This window comes from Manacus vitellinus, unplaced genomic scaffold (assembly GCF_001715985.3).
Source record: "Manacus vitellinus isolate BGI_N305 unplaced genomic scaffold, ASM171598v3 scaffold_26_pilon, whole genome shotgun sequence".
In the NCBI taxonomy this organism is placed as follows: domain Eukaryota; kingdom Metazoa; phylum Chordata; class Aves; order Passeriformes; family Pipridae; genus Manacus; species Manacus vitellinus.
Genome location: NW_021939960.1, coordinates 6682168 through 6701583, shown reverse-complemented (window position 1 = coordinate 6701583; position 19416 = coordinate 6682168). Strand labels below are relative to the sequence as shown.

Sequence of the window (19416 nt, the reverse complement as noted above, 5' to 3'; positions counted from 1 at the left end):
CTTGAGTCAGCCAGGAGGAACCACTAAATACAGGGACACAGTTGAGCTTACATCATATGTGCATCTTCTTCACTTGGGGAATTTCCTTGGGATCAATTAATAGAAGCAACTTCACTCTCCTTCACTACTGACATTATTAGGAAACTTTTCAGAAGCAAAAGCTTTCCAGCCACGCTCTTCTTGATCAGTGGCTTTGCAACACTCAGGGCACAGTCACAGGAATCTTTCCTGCAGTGTTTAAGTAGGACTTTACAAACCTTCTCACCATCGAGTCCAGGAGCTCCATCCCGCCCATCCTTGCCAGGAATGCCCTGCAACCATGCACAGCACATGTTAAGGTCAGGAGGAGGCTCTGTGGTTTGCAAAACACAATCACATCAAAGAACCTCTGGGCATTGGGTTGTACTGGGAGGATTTTCATTAACAGCAGTACAACTGGAGTTTAGTCCAACTGGGATTGCACTGGAGGTTACAGAGACCCAGAGTACAAGTTTGGCAGCAAAGATGGCAAGAAACAGTTTTTTTCCAATTATGTTTTATCTCCTGATCTGCAAGCAAGATACCAGTGAGACCTGTATCCTATTTAATTGACTTACAGGTTCTCCTATGAGTCCACGAGCCCCTGGGTTTCCTTTTGGTCCAGGTTTACCCTAGAAATCAACAATAAATCCTGAATTAGCCAGGACACAACTCTAAAGAACCATCTGTCAACAAAGATAATACTCAAACTCTCCAGGGACATTTCATTCAGTTTGGGCTGAACCTCTCCTGTTCACATAGGTTTGGAGGTTCTTTTGGGACACACTGTAAAACTGGCCCAATGCTGGCTGCAACATTTGGGAAAATTCTTGATTGTTTCAAGGAATGGGAATGTAGGATCTGATCCCTTTTCTCCAGGCTGTAGCAGCATTTCAACACCTTACTAAACAGGCATCTTTAATAAGAGTTAAACATCTCATTTTTGAGAGGATACTTTCATCTCTTCCACCTCCCTTTCAAGCAAACCAAGGGGGTACAAGCCACAATAAACCTGTGGAACCGATTCCTTGGAATGTCACATCCCATATTGGAGCAGAGGGGTGTGTGACTGCACTTACAGTATCTCCTTTGGGCCCCCGGAATCCCTGAGGTCCTTTGCTTCCTTGTTCTCCCTGTGACACAGGAAGAAAAGCCATTCAGCACCTTCATCACACAGTGACAAGACTGAGGTTTTGAGGGTGGAACGAGGAGGGTTCTGTGCTGTTTGCTGGTGTTAACAGAGGTGTGAGCACACACATTCCCCCAGGAGCTCAGTTGTACTTTCTCAGTTACTCTCTGCGATTCCTGACACACTTTTTACAGCAGGGACTTTGCCAACAATCCCTCAGGGCAGGGACCTTCTTCCCCTTCATTTAATGAAGCAATTTTGTTAAGCAGAAATAGAGTGGGCGAAAAACTTTAATATTTACTGTCTAGATACTGTCTGGCATAATGAAAAGTTTGGTGAGAAAATGTCTGATTTGATTTTAGTTTGGATGAATTTAATCTATAATTGCAAGGACTAGGGAGGGGTCTCCAGAGGGTAGGACTGCCTCGGAGTCAGTGTGGTCTGTTGGCTGCTGTGGGCAGGTGGAGGTACCTGCTGTAAAGCAGATGCCATATTATCATAGAATCCCACAGTGGTTTGGGTTGGAAGGGATCTTAAAGACCATCTCGTTCCACCCTCCCTGCCATGGGCAGGGACACCTTCCACTATCCCAGGTTGGTCAGAGCCCCATCCAACCTGGCCTTGGACAATCCCAGGGATGGGGCAGCCACAGCTTCTCTGGGCAACCTGTGCCAGGGCCTCACCACCCTCACAAGGGAGAATTTCTTCCTAATATCTAAGCTAAGTCTGCCCTCATTCAGCTTAAAGCCATTATTATCCACAATACAACAGACAGGGTGGAAATAATATCCACAATAAGACAGACAGGCCAGTGGAAAATGCTCTTAGAGAGGCCACAATGCTGCAGGTGCAGCTCAGGTCCTGTTTGGCTACACTAAGGAGGGTACAGGAGTCTGCCCAGTGTGTGCAGGTTTGGTGTTCTCCTACACCTCACCCCAGAGCTTGGCAAAAGGATGAGGATTCCATCTTCAATTCACAACTATTCCTGCTTGTAGAAAAAAATCCTTGTGAGTTGTGAGCACTTGGGAACAGACCAGGCTCAAAGAATGTAAGCTCAGAATAATGCTGATTCTTCCTCCAAAAGTAATACATATTCCCCTCTCCAGCTGCTGATGCTCAGGGAAGGGCAGTGAAGTACAGAGAGCAGTGGAAACGAGGGGAACTTATTCTGGCATGGGGAACAACTGGAGGAAAGGCATCACGAGGTCTGGGCCAGGTGAACCAACATTGCTCTCACTGGAGGGAAAAGGGCAAAGGGAATAATCTGATGGAGGTGGTCAGCACACCCTCCTGTTCACTGGCAGCAGGGCTTAGAGCAGGAGGAATAAACTTCAGGCTGTGGTTGTGGAAGTCAGAGCCGTAGAGAGCCTGGGAAGTGGATACATACAGCTTTCCCTGGAGGTCCTGGGATTCCAGGTGGGCCTCTGAAACCAATGTCACCCTGCAAAGAACAGACATCACTATAATGCTGTGGTTGGCAGAGGACGAAGTAACAGTATCCCCACCTTGTACCTCAGCCTGACAAAACACAAAGACACCCCGTATTTCCTCCTCGTTTGCAGAACAGACTTGCAAAAGATCCCCCTCTGAACAACAGGTTTTAACTCTGGATCTCCCCACCTTTATCTCTCTGATACACTGATACCATTCATGGCCTTGCTCTCTTGGTAACACACTTATTCCTAAATAAATGCATGTCTTCATCAAATTCAAAACCATTCAGGCTGCTGGTCAAGGGACCACGACAAGAGTCCAAAGCCATGAAGAGCTGGAGATTAACCCTGTTCTCACTGAGGAGACTTCTCATGTCCTGAAAGTCTTTGTCCATCAGTGTTTCTTTGGCTTTTTCTTGTAAAGAGACAGAACAAAAAGTGAAATGAAACCTTCCTCTCTTTTTTTTTTTATTCTGCAAGATTCTTTAGCATTGTCAGCCTTGTGGGGACAGCACTTTGTCCTTCTGGTTGGAATATTTCAATGTGGCTGGCTCTGACCCCGCCAGTTCCCTGGAAATGTGGATTCTCCTGACTTTGGAAGGTTGTTCTGGTGGGGGGGTGCACAGCCCACACTTTATACCTGTACAAGTTTCCCAGTGGAATTCAGTAAGGATAAGTGCAAATGGCACCTCTTACAAGACAAACTGGTGCTGGAGGGGAAAAAAACAGAAGGTTTTTCTTACTCTGTCACCAGCTGGACCCATTGGACCAGGGAGGCCTCTTAGTCCCCTCGGGCCCTAATTAAGAAAGCAAATCAGTTAAAACTCAACCACTGTTCAACACAAAAGGGCAGAACAGCACGAGGTAAAAACTCCTCAACACAGAAAACATTCAGAAATAGTGAGGAACAGCAGAAAGCTCAACTTTCTGATGCACAAACAGGACACCCTTTTGGTGACAACCCCTGAGCAGTGACACTGTGCTGACAGCCCATGTGGGGCATTCAGCATCCCCGTGCTCTCCAGTCCACCTCCCAGGCTCTCAAGCCAGCCCAGAGCTCAGGTCCACCAAAAAGGTGTCCAGGGCTCTGCCAGGAACCCAGCTCTCATCCAAGGTGAGGTACCAAAAGCAGCACCTAAATTAAAGCTCAGTGAAACAGCACGATTTGTTTTTTCACCAGCATCAGTTTTCACATCTGTAACTCTGCAGAGGCAAGAGCTGTTTGTGTAACCAAGGTGACTGATGGCTCCATCGAGTTCCACAGTGAAAAGGTCATGAGAACTGGTCAGAAGAGGAGGTGTTACCTGCAGGCCAACACTGCCTGGAATGCCTGGAGGACCGGGAGGGCCAGGGTTACCCTGGGAGAGAAAAATCAATTAGAAAAGAGGAGAGAGAGGCTCAACACACAGCCAGGGACCTCCCTCCCAGATTTCTCTTCAGAATTATAGGCAATTTCTTCTACATGCAAGAACATTTGGATCAGTCAGGAATTTATCCAAGTGATTAATGCAGGGCTTTCCATGAGCTGACATCCCTGCATGGGAAACAACAGGTGTCAACTCAAACTGATCCTAACATGATGATCATTGGGAAGGTGAATTTTCCTGGAGAGGTAGCACGTGGTCCTACAGGCACAGCAATGGAAGTCAACACACTTCAGTCATAGTAACTTCTCCTTGTTCAGCCAGTTGCCTTATTTCTCCCTGTCTTCTTGAAAAATCACTTATTATGGAGCTTTTAAAGAGAAAAATCTTCCCCCATCCCTTTTAAATCTAAGCTTACCTTCTCTCCTTGTTTTCCTATTTCACCAGGTTCCCCTTTGTGACCAGTATGTCCCTAGAAATAAGAATTATGATTATTCACATCCCAATAGATCTTGTTTCAAAATTTAAATTTTGTGAGACAGCTGTAAGATCTAAATCCCCATAACATGAAGAAGTTATGGGGAAAATAATCTATAGGTGTGTACAGAGATCACTTCTGGGGGTGGCTATCCATGTACCATTCCTGTGTTAGGTACCAGTTTTGATGTAGTTTCAGGAAACACCCAGATTTGGTTTTCCAAAGTGACTTGCAGGCCATAGGTCTCCGGATGCAATTCTCAAATACAGATCAGGAAGCAGGACTCAGTTCCCATCACCTTTGAAAATGGGGCTGAGTCACTTCTGAAAACCCCATTCTGCATCTGTAACCTCCTTTTTTAAGTCATCTTTAATATCTCCATCATCAAGCTTGCAAAGAAATACAAGTCTCACTGAAATCTTTTATATAAAACTCTGATTTAATTTGCATCTTGGCTCCCTTCCTATCATTGTGGGAGACATCCAGACTAACTTCAGGCATGGCAGATTTTATTCCTCACCACAAATAAGGTCCTGTGCATCATTTGCATCATAACTGGAGAGCTTCTCAGGCTTTTCCATTTCATGAGCTATGAATTTTGAGTAATTATGCCCTAAATATTGTGTACTTGTAATGATATTTATGACTCAGTGCAGAGACCAAACAGACCCAAGAAAGGTCAGTTCAAGAGGAATTGAGAAGATTTCCCAGGAGTTGTCCCACTCCTTGCCAACTTCTAAATCCTGCTGAAAGAACTGGAGTCACTTATTACTTTGTCTCAATTCAGGAGTGTAACCCACTGCACAGACTCCATGTGAAGAGAGGACAGAGGAGATGTTTGACTGCTGAGGGAGATTTCCTGAGGGTTGAAACCTTGAATTTATGTACCAGAGCCCAACAACACAAACAAAAAGCTGCCTCGTGGTACACTGGCTATAAAAACAACAATTAAATTGTATTTAATTATATAAGCTATGTTTTGCTCCAGTAAGATCTGCACAGATCCTTGTGCAGGTGGTGTTTCCTTACCTTGAACCCTGGCATTCCTGGGGGCCCTGGGGGACCCGGTGGGCACAGAGCTGGGCACTGCAAGGAACAGAAACAATGTGGTTCAGCAAACACACACAGCACATCCAGGGAGGCTGCTTTCATCACTAGGGAGAGGTGAAAAGGTCGTGTGGGTTTGGGCTCTAAATCCACTAAATCTGATGGAATCACAGCATCATGTATTGACCAGCATTTCCCTACGGAAAGGGGTCCTAGAGGTCTCAACCCCCAGCAACCCGTAAAATAACAATTTATGAATGGACTGCTTCACTTTGAGCATGGGCTGTGAGACATTCTGAAAGTTCACAGTATCCACAGTCAAAAATGCTGAAGAATCTGAGTTCCCCAGTGAATCTGGATTGGTCCCTTGTAAATCATTAGGAACATATTTAATCCTCTGCATGGATTGACCTCTATTGACTTCCTTCAGCCAACTCCCTAAGTGAAAAAATGACAAGTATTAGAGTTTATTGGAAGGGGACCAATAGAAAAATAACTCCAATACCTATAAGCTGGTATCTGCAGATGTTTAGGGGTGGATGAGCCCCTGGTGGGAACTCTGACTGGGAATAAATCAGAACATACATGGAAATTTAATGGAGAAAAGGGCCATACTCTAAAAACTTCATAAATAGGGAATGAGATTTTCTTCCACAGCCTTTCTTTTATTTGTTTGTTGGTTTTTTTTCCTTTTAATAAAACCTCAGGCAACACCTCAGTAGCAGAAATTTTATTTTCTAGTATATTCCACAGAGTAACTTAAATTAAACTTGCAGAAGTAGCATCATTTTCTATTAACTTCCACGTGATGTGCCATAAGGCAGTCTGAACTGACTCTGAGCTTTTTTGGGGGCACATCAATTAGAAAACCAAAGAAGCTATCACAACAACAGCTGTGAAATCTGCAAATGTCACTCCCATTGCTCATGGGCTCAACACTCCTTTCATTCCCCTGAAAGAAAGGAATCAAGGCTTTCTCCTAAGGAAAGAAGCCTGACCAAAGCATATGCCCATAGGAACCTGGTGCCACCATCCATGGAAATAAACAGTGCCACACACACAACCTTTTCTGTGGCAAAGCAGGACTAGAAACATTCATGAAAAGCTGTTGTCATTTACCAAATGCTGAAGTTGTTCTGTAAATGAAGGATGTATGCAAAATGTGCATTTTGGAAGGCAAAGATCAAGGAAAAAAAATCAGCACTAGAATCAGAATGGTTTGGGTTGAAAGGGACCTTAAAGTTCATCTCCTTCTACCCCTCCCTGCCATGGGCAAGGACACCTTCCACTAGCCCAGGTTGCCCCAAGCCCTGTCCAACCTGGCCTTGAACGATTCCAGGGATGGGGCAGCCACAGTTTCTTTGGGAAACCTATTCCAGTGCGTATCTACCTCCCTGAAAAAACATTTAAATCTTGTAAATACACACACCACTCTGGTGCATTCTGTGGTGAGGTAATTTAGACCCACATCTGCAGGTCTAAATCTGTGTTAAATGGTCTGAGACTCATCCAAGTATGACAACCAAAAGTCACATCAAGGATTAAACCAAAACATATTTTCATGCTACATAAAATAAACCTACCTGAAGGTCCCCACCGCCGTCGGGAAGGGTGCCTGGAAGACCCTGCAATTCAGGAAGTGTGGGATTTTAAATACAACAAGACAAATACCAGGTAGAAACACAATTCCTAGGAAATGCACTTTACAGACCCAGCTCAGCTGGATCAGCATAAGGCACATATCCAGACCCACCTACAGCCTGAACCTGGAGCATTATGAGCTGCACCAGTCCCCCAAAACAGACACATCAGGGGTGTAACCATCCTCTGGAGATGCACAGCTGGGCTTGGTTAAAAGCCTTCAGCCTTAGGTGATGAAGGCAGCAATTAAAGAGCAGCAGCTGTACCTGACTTCCTCCTGGCCTGGGGAAAGCTCCTTGGGAAAGACCTCCAGATCCCACTGTTCAACCCCCCAGAGAGGCCACAGCAAACCCAAACCAGAGACTTGCTGGCTGCAAGTCACTGCTCTCCTCGGGGCAGGGTGTTTATGGGCTGCTGAATGCTCATGGCAATGACAGCAAATAAAAAGGGCATGTTATGGAAGCAAGGAGAAAATTCTAGACTCCCCCTGTAACTTTTCTCACATTTATTTGCAAGTCTCAACTTACAGGAGGTCCAGGTGGTCCAGGAGGTCCTGGGAATCCTGGCAGACCAAAAGGTCCCTAAAAAGAGAGAAAGATGATAAGAATTCCCCTTCAAGGGAAATGTAAAGAGATGTGAATCGTGGATACCAAATACCAGTGTGTATTTTGAATGGGGGACAACATATCTCAAATGGGGCTAAACTGCACCTTTCCTTCTGCAGAGGCTTCTGTGACTGCAGGGAGAGCACCAGATGCACATGGAAGAACAGGGATTAGGACAGAAGGGCATATCCCTGCTTCCACTGGCTCTGCACCTCTCCAGTGGAGCTGTGGGCACTCAAAAACCTGCTGTGCTTCTGCAGAACGGGGTCACCCAGACCAGTCCTGTTCTGTGCAGTGGCTTCCTTGAGGATGCTGAAAGTACACACCAGCTGGTATCTAATCCCTGTTCTAGTGACAGTGGCTGCTCTTCTGTCCTTACTCCCGGTTGGTGAAGGAAGATATGGCTGCACATCCTTGTCATTGCAGTGTTGACTGGGGTGACCCTGCATAAGCTGACACAAGAACAGCAGCCCGTGGGCGTTTGTGGGGCTCATAGTGTCTTGTGCATCTCACTTTAGAGTGGGGTAAGAGACCAGAAGTGAACCTCACTCTTCTGTGGTTGTGACACAGTCAGAAAATGAGGAGTAAGTGGCAGGAGAAACTCACAGAAGGACCCCGAAATCCATGTCCACCCGGGAGCCCACTGGGTCCTGGAGGCCCCTGTTGGACAGAGAGAAGAGATTTTACACCCATGCTGACCCTGACACCCCAAAGCCCAGGGCCCAGCAAACAGTCTGGCTGCACCCATTTGCCCAGTCCCCCCATGGGGCTCCCTCCTGCACCCAGACCATCAGCTTTCCAGTGAACATCAATGGAACACACTCCTGGCACCACTGTGCACTGCCAGTCTGCATCCCTCAGACACGGGGCAGCCCTGGAATGCCCCAGAAACCCACCAGACAAAAGCTCCCCCAGAACTGGACACTTCCAGTGATTACAAGGCTGCTGTGCCTTGTATTTACCAGTTTTCCCACATTAAGGGCAAGGATAGAAAACACACAAGGCCAGTGACCTGCAGGACTCTGCATTCCTCTGCCTGGCACAGGAGAGGGACCCAAGGCCTGGGGTGGGTTTGTAACACTCAGGGTATCCAATAAAGCCAAAACAATAATTTAAAACTCTTTTTTGAAAAAATATTCCTATTACTTACTGGAGGTCCTGGTAGTCCTTTGCCCTGGAAACAACATTTAAAACAGTAAAAGAACACTTAGAAACTGAACACACAGGAAGAAAACCTCCAAAAATGCTGCTTAATTTTTTTTCTCTTTTAAGTTTTTCTTAGCACTCCCCTGTCCCTAATTATTATAATTTGCAATCAGAGCAGAGCTCGTGTCTTGATGAACCCTTTTGTTGCCTCTAATAATTTGTATTCCCCTTACACTGCTGTTACCTATGAGATATCTCTAAGAAAAGCAATGTACAGGGACACGATAGTGGGACACAGAGAGTTAGGAGGACAACATTCTAGTTTATCTGCTTCTCCTTTTTTTCCTTTTAATTTTTATTAGACATTAGGTAATGCCTAATAATTTCAACAGCATTTGGTATGTTAGTCTGCATCCCAAGCTGGTTTGCTTTATAGCATCTCAGAGACCAAAAACAGGCCCTGTGTTATCAGAACAGGTCATACATACATATTTAAACACTTGAAATAATATATTCACTCATTCAGGCTTTGATCCCTTTGTCTGGGATACGAAGCTTCCCATCTTCTCTTGGTGATGGTTTTGGCATGATATTACACACTTCTACTACTTGTGCTGTTCTGAGAGGTACTTACAGCTGGTCCAGGTGGCCCAGCAGGTCCTAATGCACCCTATGGGAATAAAACAGGATACAAATTAGCAGGAATAAAAGAGACACCTCCAGATGGTTGGTCAACAATGCCTGCTCTCCTTGACACCAATCTTTGATTGGAGACTCCAGCAGTGTCTTGCAGAAACAGGACACAATTGGAGATGCTCAGCTGAATTCACAAATATAAGGACAGAAATTTATGGATAATAATGACTCTGCCATTCCTGATTAATTGCTTGATTAAAGAACATTTTAAGATAGTGGTGACGGATGTTCAGAACTGGCCCCAGCAACTTTCTTCACCATTTGCTCCTAAAAGATTAAAGAGACACTTTTGGAAGTCCCAGTTGGCCTCAGAGTAGTCGCCATGAACATCTAAACATTCATAAATTGAATTATATCTATTTGAAATATTCTCATTCATAACACATTCATATTGTTGGTCCCATGACTAAAATATCTGAAACTATTCACAAAATTTGGACTCATCCTAGTGAATTTTATTAATTCATACATTTTCCCTTCAAGCAAAGGCAAAGATTTGGCAGCTTCTGCTTCTTCATGAGCTTCCTTGGCAAACCCCCCATCTCCTTTTCTGAATTTGCATTCCTACTCTTAGGCCTGACTAGAGCTTGGTGATCTTATGTCTTAGACTAGAATTAAGTCACCCTTGAAGTTGTTAAGTTCCTGCTTGGCTAAAGATAAGAAGACAGAGAGACCTCCTTAACCCCTTTGTTGTATTGCAGAGTTGCCAACTGGCTGCCAGGCTGTAAAATTAATTCTAGGTAGTAATTCTGAAACAGAATCACAGAATGGTTTGGGTTGAAAGGGACCTTAAAGATTATTTTGTTCACCTCCCCTTGCCACAGGCAGGGATACCTTCCATGAGACCAGGCTGCCCCAAGCCCTGTCCAACCTGTCCCTTTTCTTTAATCCTGACCCATAAGCTCTCAGTCACCTCCTCATCCACCCCCAGTGAATGGAAATGTGAAAATGAACAAAACAAAACAAAACAAACCCAACCAAACAAAAAACCCACAAAAACCCCAAACAAAACAAACAAGCAAAACCCGCAAATAAAAACAAACAAAAACAAACAAGCAAACAAAACCAACAAGAACAAAAAAAAAACAAACAAAAAAAATAAAAAACAAACCAAAAATTCCAGTGGGGGGGTTTACCCAGCCAAGAGACACTGGGTGTGTTTTGCTGACTGATGGTCTCAGGTCTGACACCCTCCTTGAAAAAGCCATGGCAGGCAGCTGGTGAGAGCAGAGTGATTTGGTCACTCCTTCAAAAAACTTAAAAAAAGGAAAGAAAAAAAAAAAGAAAAAAGCACTGGAGGGATGCAGGGACAAAGCAGGGACATCTCCTTGTCCAGGGACACAGCAATGACAGCACGAGGCTCCCTCAGCCTCTTGCCAGCCCAAACCTGTTTTCCAAACATCCTCAAAATGCTGCACAGAAACATCTTGAGAAGAATGTCCTGAAGCAGAATTAAATGGTGTCTACCCCTAGGATGAGGAGAACAAGGTGGATGGGCAGACCTGGCAAATATCCCAACACACACTGCTGCTTGTTGTGATCCCAGGGATGACATCTGCCCTCTCCCAGTGCTCTGCGCACCAAAGGAGATTAGAAATATTTTGCCTTGTTAAGCTTAAGGAGAAAGAGGACCCAAGGCCTCATTAGGAGTGGTCTTGTGAGCAGGGGACTGTAATCCAATAAAAATCAAACCAGGGCAAACGTCAGCTCATTCATTTCTCTTGCTGCAGGTTACTCTGCTTGTCCTCCATCCACTTTTATCTTGAGGCTGGAAAGTCCCTACAACTACTGATGGTTGAAAGGGACAAGCTGGGATCTCTTCCTGCAAAGAAAACATTGAATTCCTGGCACCTCCTGACTCACACCCTAATTCTGAAACCAGCTGCATCGCCCCTTTCTGCTTTGGCCAATGTGCCAAAAGGTTGGCAGAGCACTCAAAATGCCAAATGTTGGCACTTTAAACTCCCTAATTTTGATATCTTGGAGGGTAGAAAGTGCAACATCCAGAAGTGAACACTCCTGGTACAGTTAGAGATCATCAAGTCCCTGAGTTGATACAATTGCATCAAGTTCAGAGGAGAGACTCTAATTTACATCTCAATTTTAATAACATTGTCTGACTCAAATCGTTCTCCTGGTAACAATGTTCTTTCTCTTTTGATTAGAAAACAATATCATCATAATTTTCACTTTATGATAATAAACTTCGTGAGTACACAACTATGGAGCATAGAAAATACTTGATTATTATGACATTCATAAATAAGAATTAACAAGTATGTTTTTGTTATTGCTTACAGTGCAAAGCAACAAACTTCAAAATGGCCTTCAAAAACTTTCCAATGAAGGATACCAGTATCTAGAACAGAGGCAAGAACCCAGCTCATTCCCAGCTGAAAAGAAAGGATTTTTAAAATTGGAAAAACAAGTGGGCTTGATCTAATCACTCTGTAAGCAGAACCATGAGAAAAGCTAATGGATGCTGAGAGCAACAGGAGATATTGAAGATAAAAACCCTTTTGGTGTGCTGCCTGCACTGCTCTGTGTCCCTGGTCTGATGGGAATCACTGTTGGACTGATGGCATGTGACAGAGAGAGGAAAGGAAATGTTGGGCAATAATGTGTTACTGAAAACTGGCTTCCACAAGCCCACTTCCCTAAACAGCTTCACTCTCAGACACTCCAGCCCAGAAAAATAAGCTTATTTAGAAAAAAAAAATCACTCTGTTAAGCATGAATTCAAGCCCCCAACAGTAAGTAGACACCTTATTTCAGTGAGTCGTGTGAGACTGAAATATGTTCTAAAAGACAGGGAGAAAAAAAGGAAGTCAGGATAACAACGCTGTCCATTCAGAGTGCCAAAGCTTTTAGAGGTTTTCCCTTCTTCCAGGTTTTTATTAGACCAATTAAAACAATTTTCCAGATGGACCACTGACCCTGAAAAGCTGCCATGAATGATGGCAGGTCCCAGGTTTGCCCCATGTCGACAGACTGAGTTACAAGACGTGGGAAAGCACATGAAACCAGAGCATGGAGCGAGGGCAACTCTGGGTGCTCCCACCACAGAGCTGAAGAGGAAGTTCTGGTGCCCAGAAATTATCTGCTCAATTACCCTGCGAGCCAGGAGCTGTGTGCTAACGTGGGCATGGGCAAACACAGCCACCCAGCACAGAACAGGGGCACAGAACTGCCCACTGTGTGTGGTCCTGAGCTTCTCTGGTTTAGAAATCGGGGATCAGTTCCCAGAAGGTGCTGGACTCCTGCCACAGACCGTCTGAGAGTGGCCAGGATTTTGCAGCTCCGGATCTCTGGGGAGAAATACAGGCACAAGGGACAGCAAAAGAGTGGGATTTAGTGTGGTGGTGATGGACAGAGGCTTGGAGCTGTGACCAAGACACTGGGAGCTGTGACCAAGACACTGGGAGCTGTGACCAAAACACTGGGAGCTGTGACCAAGATATTTGGGTCCTGCCACTCAACATTCCCAGTGGCCACGCAAACTGCACCTTGCACATGGGAAAGGAAGAAGAACATTCCAAACATACATGCCTGTATCACAGATCCCTTTGACTGAATGAGACAGCCCATAGGTTTTTGTGCTTTGAGCAACTCCTTGGGGCAACAAACAGATTATTGAGATATACATGTTACCAAAATCCACCTTTTTTAACCTCTGTGTGCTGTGATTTGCACCCAGCCCATCGCTGCAGCCCCGAGTTCAAGAGGCCAGTAAGCCAGCTGTGGATACAAGCCTCATCTTCCCAGCTGGGAGACAGGAGAACAGCCATGCTGGATCACAGTCTGTGCTGAGTGGCTCATTAAGGTTTAGTCCTTAATGTCACAAGGAGGCCTAAGAACCTTTCTGGCCCCACTGTGGATGATCTGAAGGACATCTGCAGCATCCCTGGCAGTCATTTCTCTATCCCTGTGGTGCCCCTTAGCAGAGCTGTAATATGCAGGAAGCTGAAAAAACTCTTATTTCTTGCTAAGCTGGTTGGGGAACACTAAGGCCAAGCAACTAATAATGCAACCATATGGACAGCCCCAGAAATAATAAAAGGCAAAAGTTTAAATAATTAATCAACAGTAACAGTAATTATAAACATAACAGAGCTGCCTACTCAGACTGCAAATAAAGGCCAAATTAGCTTCACTTTGACAAACTTCATAATTAAGTCTGTTGACTGCTTCAAGAAACTTTTTGGATACTTGAAATATCACTGGAGTTGTTCTGCACTGGTACTCCCAACACTGAGGCAACTCAAGCCTGTTCAAGGCCACGTGAAAGAAAGATGGGTCTCATGCCCTGCCTAATGAAAAGCCACCTGGGGCTTCATTTCAAAGGTCCAAGTGTTCTGCAAGGGTTTACATCAGAATCAACACTTGAATGTCCCCAGTTTACATAGGAATGAGAAAACCATCAGTACAATCAGGAAAAATGTTCATTTAAAGAGATTTAGGATCTAATGTGGTACTCACACGGTCTCCTGGAGGCCCATTTGGGCCAGGTGGGCCATCAGTTCCTGTTAAACCCTGTAAAATAAAAATAAAAAAATCAAAACAGTGTCAATTACGTGTTTCAAAATTCTTCTCACACTCCTTAATTCAATCAAGAGGTGCCCTCAACTCTTAAAATTGCTCCTGATATGCAACACATATACGTAGATCCAGGACCAATTTTACTTCTCCAGCAGAAACAGAAAAGTTGATGAGACACTTCAGGAAAACACTTGTGCCTATGTGAAATATTTAAAGGACCTAAGAGAAGATGATGAAATACTCACATCCACTCCAGGAAGTCCAGGCAATCCAGCTTCACCAGCTGCTCCAGGCTTCCCTGGTGCACCTTTTGGCCCCTACATCAGATAAACAGGCAATTATTTTCCACATAATAGCAAGAGAAATGTGGCATGTACTGATACAGGCTACAAGAGGGAAGCTCATTTGTTGATGTGTCAATCTTACACTGTGCAACATGGAAGAATTCCATGAAAGGAGATGAATCTTGCTACGAATCCATATCCAAATCCTAAATTCATTTCAGTGTTATGGCTCAGTTCCACATACTCATAAGCTGTTCTTAGCAGGGGCTAGAAAGGGATGTAGCAGGTGGCCAAAACCACCAGGTACAATTTTGAGCACCCCTTGGCAGAGTGAGGGGCTGAAGCAGACTCAGACCAATGCCAAAAATAACCATGTATACCTGGCTTGGTGCCAGTTTCATTATACTGGTGCTGCACCAGATGCTTTATTTCATTTATTTATTTCATTAATTTGTTTAATTTTCATTTTATTTCATTTATATCCTCAGTTAGCAATGAAGTAGGAGAATGTGTTAGACCCTTGGACCAGCGCTGAGCATCCCCAGTCTTGCATACTCCTTCTGGTAATTCTGCAGCAGGTGAAGAGGAAAGTGAGGCAGGAATGGTCAGCTCATGCCCTGTGTCCCTCTCAAAAGGATGAACAAGTCAATATTGACCAGAAAATACTTACTGGTGGGCCTGGCAAACCAGGAGGGCCTGGTTCTCCCTAAATGAAAGAGAAAAGATGTCAGTGTTAGTGCAGAAACTCTCTTTGCTGGCTTTTTCCAACAGTGTTCTTCCCAGCTGTCACAGAGCTCAAATCTTCCTTTGTGCCCATTCCAAGATTTACCACTCTCAGTCTTATGGAGCTGATGCTCTAAATCCTGCTACCCCCTAGGCAGGATGAGTCTGGATATCCTTTTCCACACCCACAACAGCAAATTTAGTGAAACCCACATCCTCAGCCTTCCAGGGAGAACCAGTGCTCTGCAATGGTGTCAGCACCTCCAACTTTTTCCAGACACAGAAGTTGTTTGCACTTGGGGTTGTGTGCAAGCGGGGCAGTGAGGAAGCTGGAGGCTATCAAAGCTTCCAAACACCTTCCTGATGAAACAGAGGGATACAGGGATAAGCACCAGGTATCCCAGGCACAGTATGAAACTGTGGTACTGCCAGGAGCTGGGGACTACCAGAAAGTGAAGAATGAACAAACTGTCTACAATGATTTTCTTCATATGACTAAACCTGGACAGGAAAAGCAAATGAACAAAGCCCCCAACTGACTTCCACCTAATCCAATTGCACAATCTTGATCAAATACAATTTTTGTAAAATATTTCAAAAGCACTCATTTTTTTTCCCCCTATTCGAATGGAAAGCTACTTTTAAGAACAGCATTAAAGGTATTTGGGAGATGGTATTTTAAAAGTCTTTAATAATTTCTAGCTCAATCAGTCATAATGTCATTCAGACCCCCAATAATGAGATATCTGTATTTTACTGTTAGTCCCCAAAAGAAGCAAACATTTGTAAACAGCAGGAGCTTCACTGGAGCTTGGTTTCCCAACTCATCCCACAGAAAATCACTTTGTGTCCCAGTCTAGATGGTACCCTGCCCTCCTGGTTTTAGGATAAGTGCACTGAGCATTGTGAGAGGCTCGGGGCAAGCAGAGGGGAAGGGGCATGTTGATATCCTGGAAGAAGAAAATCTATATGGAAAATGGGTGGTTAGTAACAGAGCAAGGCTGGAAATAACACCATCCCACCATGGCCCTGGTAATTAGGAGCCAGGAGGCGGGATGCAAAGCTGTGGAATTTATAGCCTGTTTCTATATTTACTGTGAAGTCTGTGGGTAAATCTTTCCAGACTGGCTGCCTTGAGTTGCTCAAGAGGGGGACTGACCAGAGGGTCCCTGAACAGAAGGATCTTTATGCTCTGTCTTGCTGAAGCAACTCCTTCACTACCCTTTGCCTACAGCTTTTCCATATATAGTTATCTGTATCATAGGTGGGGAAGGTCCTTTGGTGAGGAGATGAAAGGAGCACTTCTTTTGAAATGAAAGGGCATCTGGAAATGGCAGCAGAGGTGGTTTACTCCCTCCTCCATCACCTGAGGTTGCCAGCCCCTTGCAATTTTTTCTTCCCTGTGTGATGGCAGATCTGCACAGCAAGGTCACAGCATCAGCAAAGGTTGTTGGGGACCATCTCAGACCTTGATCCTGCCATCGTGGACCCCTGTGGGGACTCTGCAGGAGCACCAGAACTCCAGAGAACTGAATCAAAAGCCTACTCAGTGTTTATATCCCTAATGCCAGATCACTGGGAATTAGAGGCAAGGGTTGTCAGCAAAAGGAAATGCTCTCCTGGTGCTGTGTGAGAGAGAAGGAAGTTTACTGTTTCTCAGCAAGTCTAGCCAAGAGAAAGAAAACAGGGGAAGAAAAAAAAAAAACCCTTGATTTTTGAAAAGTGACAATTGCTTATTAGCAATTTGGGGAATTACATCCCCAGAAATAATTCACAGGAACTTGCCACTAATTCCTTTGATCACAACATGCTGTTTCTCGTCTTGGGAGAGAGATATTTTTCTTGTTACTGAGTCTGAAATGTGAAGCATGTTAAAGGCTTCAATTATGAAATATTTCAGAGGCACTTTGTGTTGCAGCTCCCACTGAAAGGAAGGAATGAAAGCAGGACCTTTGAGAAATTGTGCTGATGGGGTTCATCCAAGGAAACATCCTGAATAATTCAGCTGCATGTTCTGCATCTCTCACTGCTCACAGCTGATGGTAAGGGATGGCTGAACACCTCAGCAGCACTCATCCAGCTCAAAGACACCCAGCAACACTTCCTACACTGCATTCATCCAAAGCCATCTGTGAAGATGGCCTGGCTGGAGTGGCTTACAGAGTTCAGGGAAGCTGCACAGATACAGTCCAGAAAATTTCTGATTGCAATTTTTAAAAAGTCTTATCACCAAAAGAAAAGAAATAAAATAATGGTTTCATTCTGCAGAGGCACACTTGATGCTGCCACTCGAGATCCACATGATCCTCTCCATGCAGCACTAGGAAAATGCAGAGCAGTGCTGGATTTTATATACCATCATTTTTTTGGAGGGCATGGACAAAAAAAGGGCAACCCTTAAATGGGGAGGCTGTGTGACTGTGCTCAACAGAGAGCTGCAGCCCTCTATCTCTTCTATGCAATTCCTGAAAGGACTCAGTGTCCTGTTGAATAGCAGGAACCATCCTGGTGTCTGACCCTGGGAAGCCAGACCATCTCACATGAACAGGACACCTGACATCCTATATCCATAGGAGGGATGGAGTTCAAGACTGTTCAAATGTGAGAGTATTCCTGCACAGCCAAAACCCCAGGCTGAAGCTGGGACTGTAGGACTTTGCACCTTAAATACTTTACTCAGCTGTTTGATTTATTAGGACAACATTCCTCATATTAATTAGATATTATGTGGTTCTGTCCCACAGGGAGCCTTCCAAAGCTTTTAGTTGTGGATGAAAAGGTGTAGGTTCACATGATCAGCATTTCCCAGGGCTCCTGTTTCCAAGAGCTATCGGAAGTGATGCTGGTGCTGTTCCAGAGTTGAAGTCCAAAATATTCTGTAGAAAGCAGGAACTGAAAAACTACAGGTTTCTTTCCAATTGCCTCTCTGCAGAAGTTGAAACTTGAAGTCAGAAGGGCTTCATCCTTCCCAAACTCTTGTTTTTCCCTCCATACAGAATCACAGCCAGCCTTTCCCAAAACTCACTGGCCACATGGATGCCCAGCTGCAGGGACTCCACAGGCTCACTGCTGTGAACAGGAACACACATCCTTTACCCTCTTCCAGGGCACCCCCTTAAGCCTTTTGTCACATCATGAAAAACAGCAGAAGCTGTAAAGGTACCAGTTCTGAACTTCTCATGCTACAAAACCAGAGCAAGATTCCCAGTAAAACAGCCTCTGTTAGCTGAAAGGACACTTGGAGGGACTGGCTGGAAATCAATGAGGTTCTCTCTTCAGACCAGCCTGGCTCACAGAGCCACTGGGAAAGCTCACCACTGCAGACACAAACACTCCTTGTTCACCAGATTCCAGGGAACTCATACATCTTTTTTTTTTTTTTTTTAACCTCCTTATCCAAAAGAAAATGACCTGCATGGAATGAATAGATTTTTTTCAAGGTTGCTTAAAGGCCCAATTTCCATAAATGTACTTCAGACCAGCTTTAAAAAACCCTGAACTAATCCATAAGTAGCTCAGACAAGCACTACTCAAATTGGAAATCGAAGCAGAAACCCAGACTTTTGCATTTGATGTGGTCTTGTTGAAGGTCCCTTTGATGCTCATTTTATCCACTTCCAACTACAGGGCAAAATTCAGACCTTATCCAACAGATACATGGAAACAGTATTTTTCATTTCTATGGAAACATCAATGAAAATTAACAGAACAAGCTTTTCTCCTCCATCAAGTCCTGGGGTACGTGGTCTTCTACCTCCACAGGAGGTACTGAAAGGAGCTGCCTGCTGAGACAAAGGTTGTCCATTTCAGTTGCCTTTTGGGCCACTATAAACTCATGTCTGGCAACACACGAGCCAAATCCTGACATTCTCGTGCCAAAATTAGGGATAACCATGCTGAAAATGTTGATATAAAATAAAAGAGCAGTATCCAGTGCTGCATATTTGACTTTCTTGTAGCCTCTCTAGAAATGTGGATGCTCTGAGGCATCACATAAACCTCTCTCTGAAGTACTGAACGTGCAGTAACCCCAGCACACACTGTACCCCTGCACTCAACCCTACACAGATCCTAACACCAAAAGAGAAATATTCTACTTTGCAGGCAGGGTCATGAACCCCTGAGCTCTCCCTTGAGAAGGGGATTTATCCTGAAAAGAACCTGAGGCCACTCAGCACCTCCACTCGCTGTTCTGGCTCTTGCAAAACGAGGTCTCTTATGAGGAGGCTGGTTCTCCAGCTCTGCCCACCCCTGAAGGACGTCCAAAGAAGAACAAGAGCAGCTTCTCTGCTCCGTTGGCTCTGCCTCTGCCC

The 19416-nt window shown here is 44.6% G+C and overlaps 1 protein-coding gene across 1 annotated transcript in view; it reads right to left on the bottom strand.

Annotated features, from left to right (window-relative positions):
- Window positions 1-19416, bottom strand: part of COL9A3 (collagen type IX alpha 3 chain) — a 32954-nt gene that overhangs the window by 12156 nt on the left and 1382 nt on the right. The window contains exons 3-18 of the mRNA XM_018073756.1: window positions 15051-15086; window positions 14342-14413; window positions 14037-14090; window positions 9496-9531; window positions 8866-8889; window positions 8322-8375; window positions 7638-7691; window positions 7053-7094; window positions 5452-5508; window positions 4363-4416; window positions 3885-3938; window positions 3324-3377; window positions 2535-2588; window positions 1098-1151; window positions 597-650; window positions 258-311 (exon numbers count right to left, since the gene is read on the bottom strand). Coding sequence (XP_017929245.1) covers window positions 258-311; window positions 597-650; window positions 1098-1151; window positions 2535-2588; window positions 3324-3377; window positions 3885-3938; window positions 4363-4416; window positions 5452-5508; window positions 7053-7094; window positions 7638-7691; window positions 8322-8375; window positions 8866-8889; window positions 9496-9531; window positions 14037-14090; window positions 14342-14413; window positions 15051-15086 — 807 coding nt within the window. The remainder of the gene's footprint in view (window positions 1-257; window positions 312-596; window positions 651-1097; window positions 1152-2534; window positions 2589-3323; window positions 3378-3884; window positions 3939-4362; window positions 4417-5451; window positions 5509-7052; window positions 7095-7637; window positions 7692-8321; window positions 8376-8865; window positions 8890-9495; window positions 9532-14036; window positions 14091-14341; window positions 14414-15050; window positions 15087-19416) is intronic.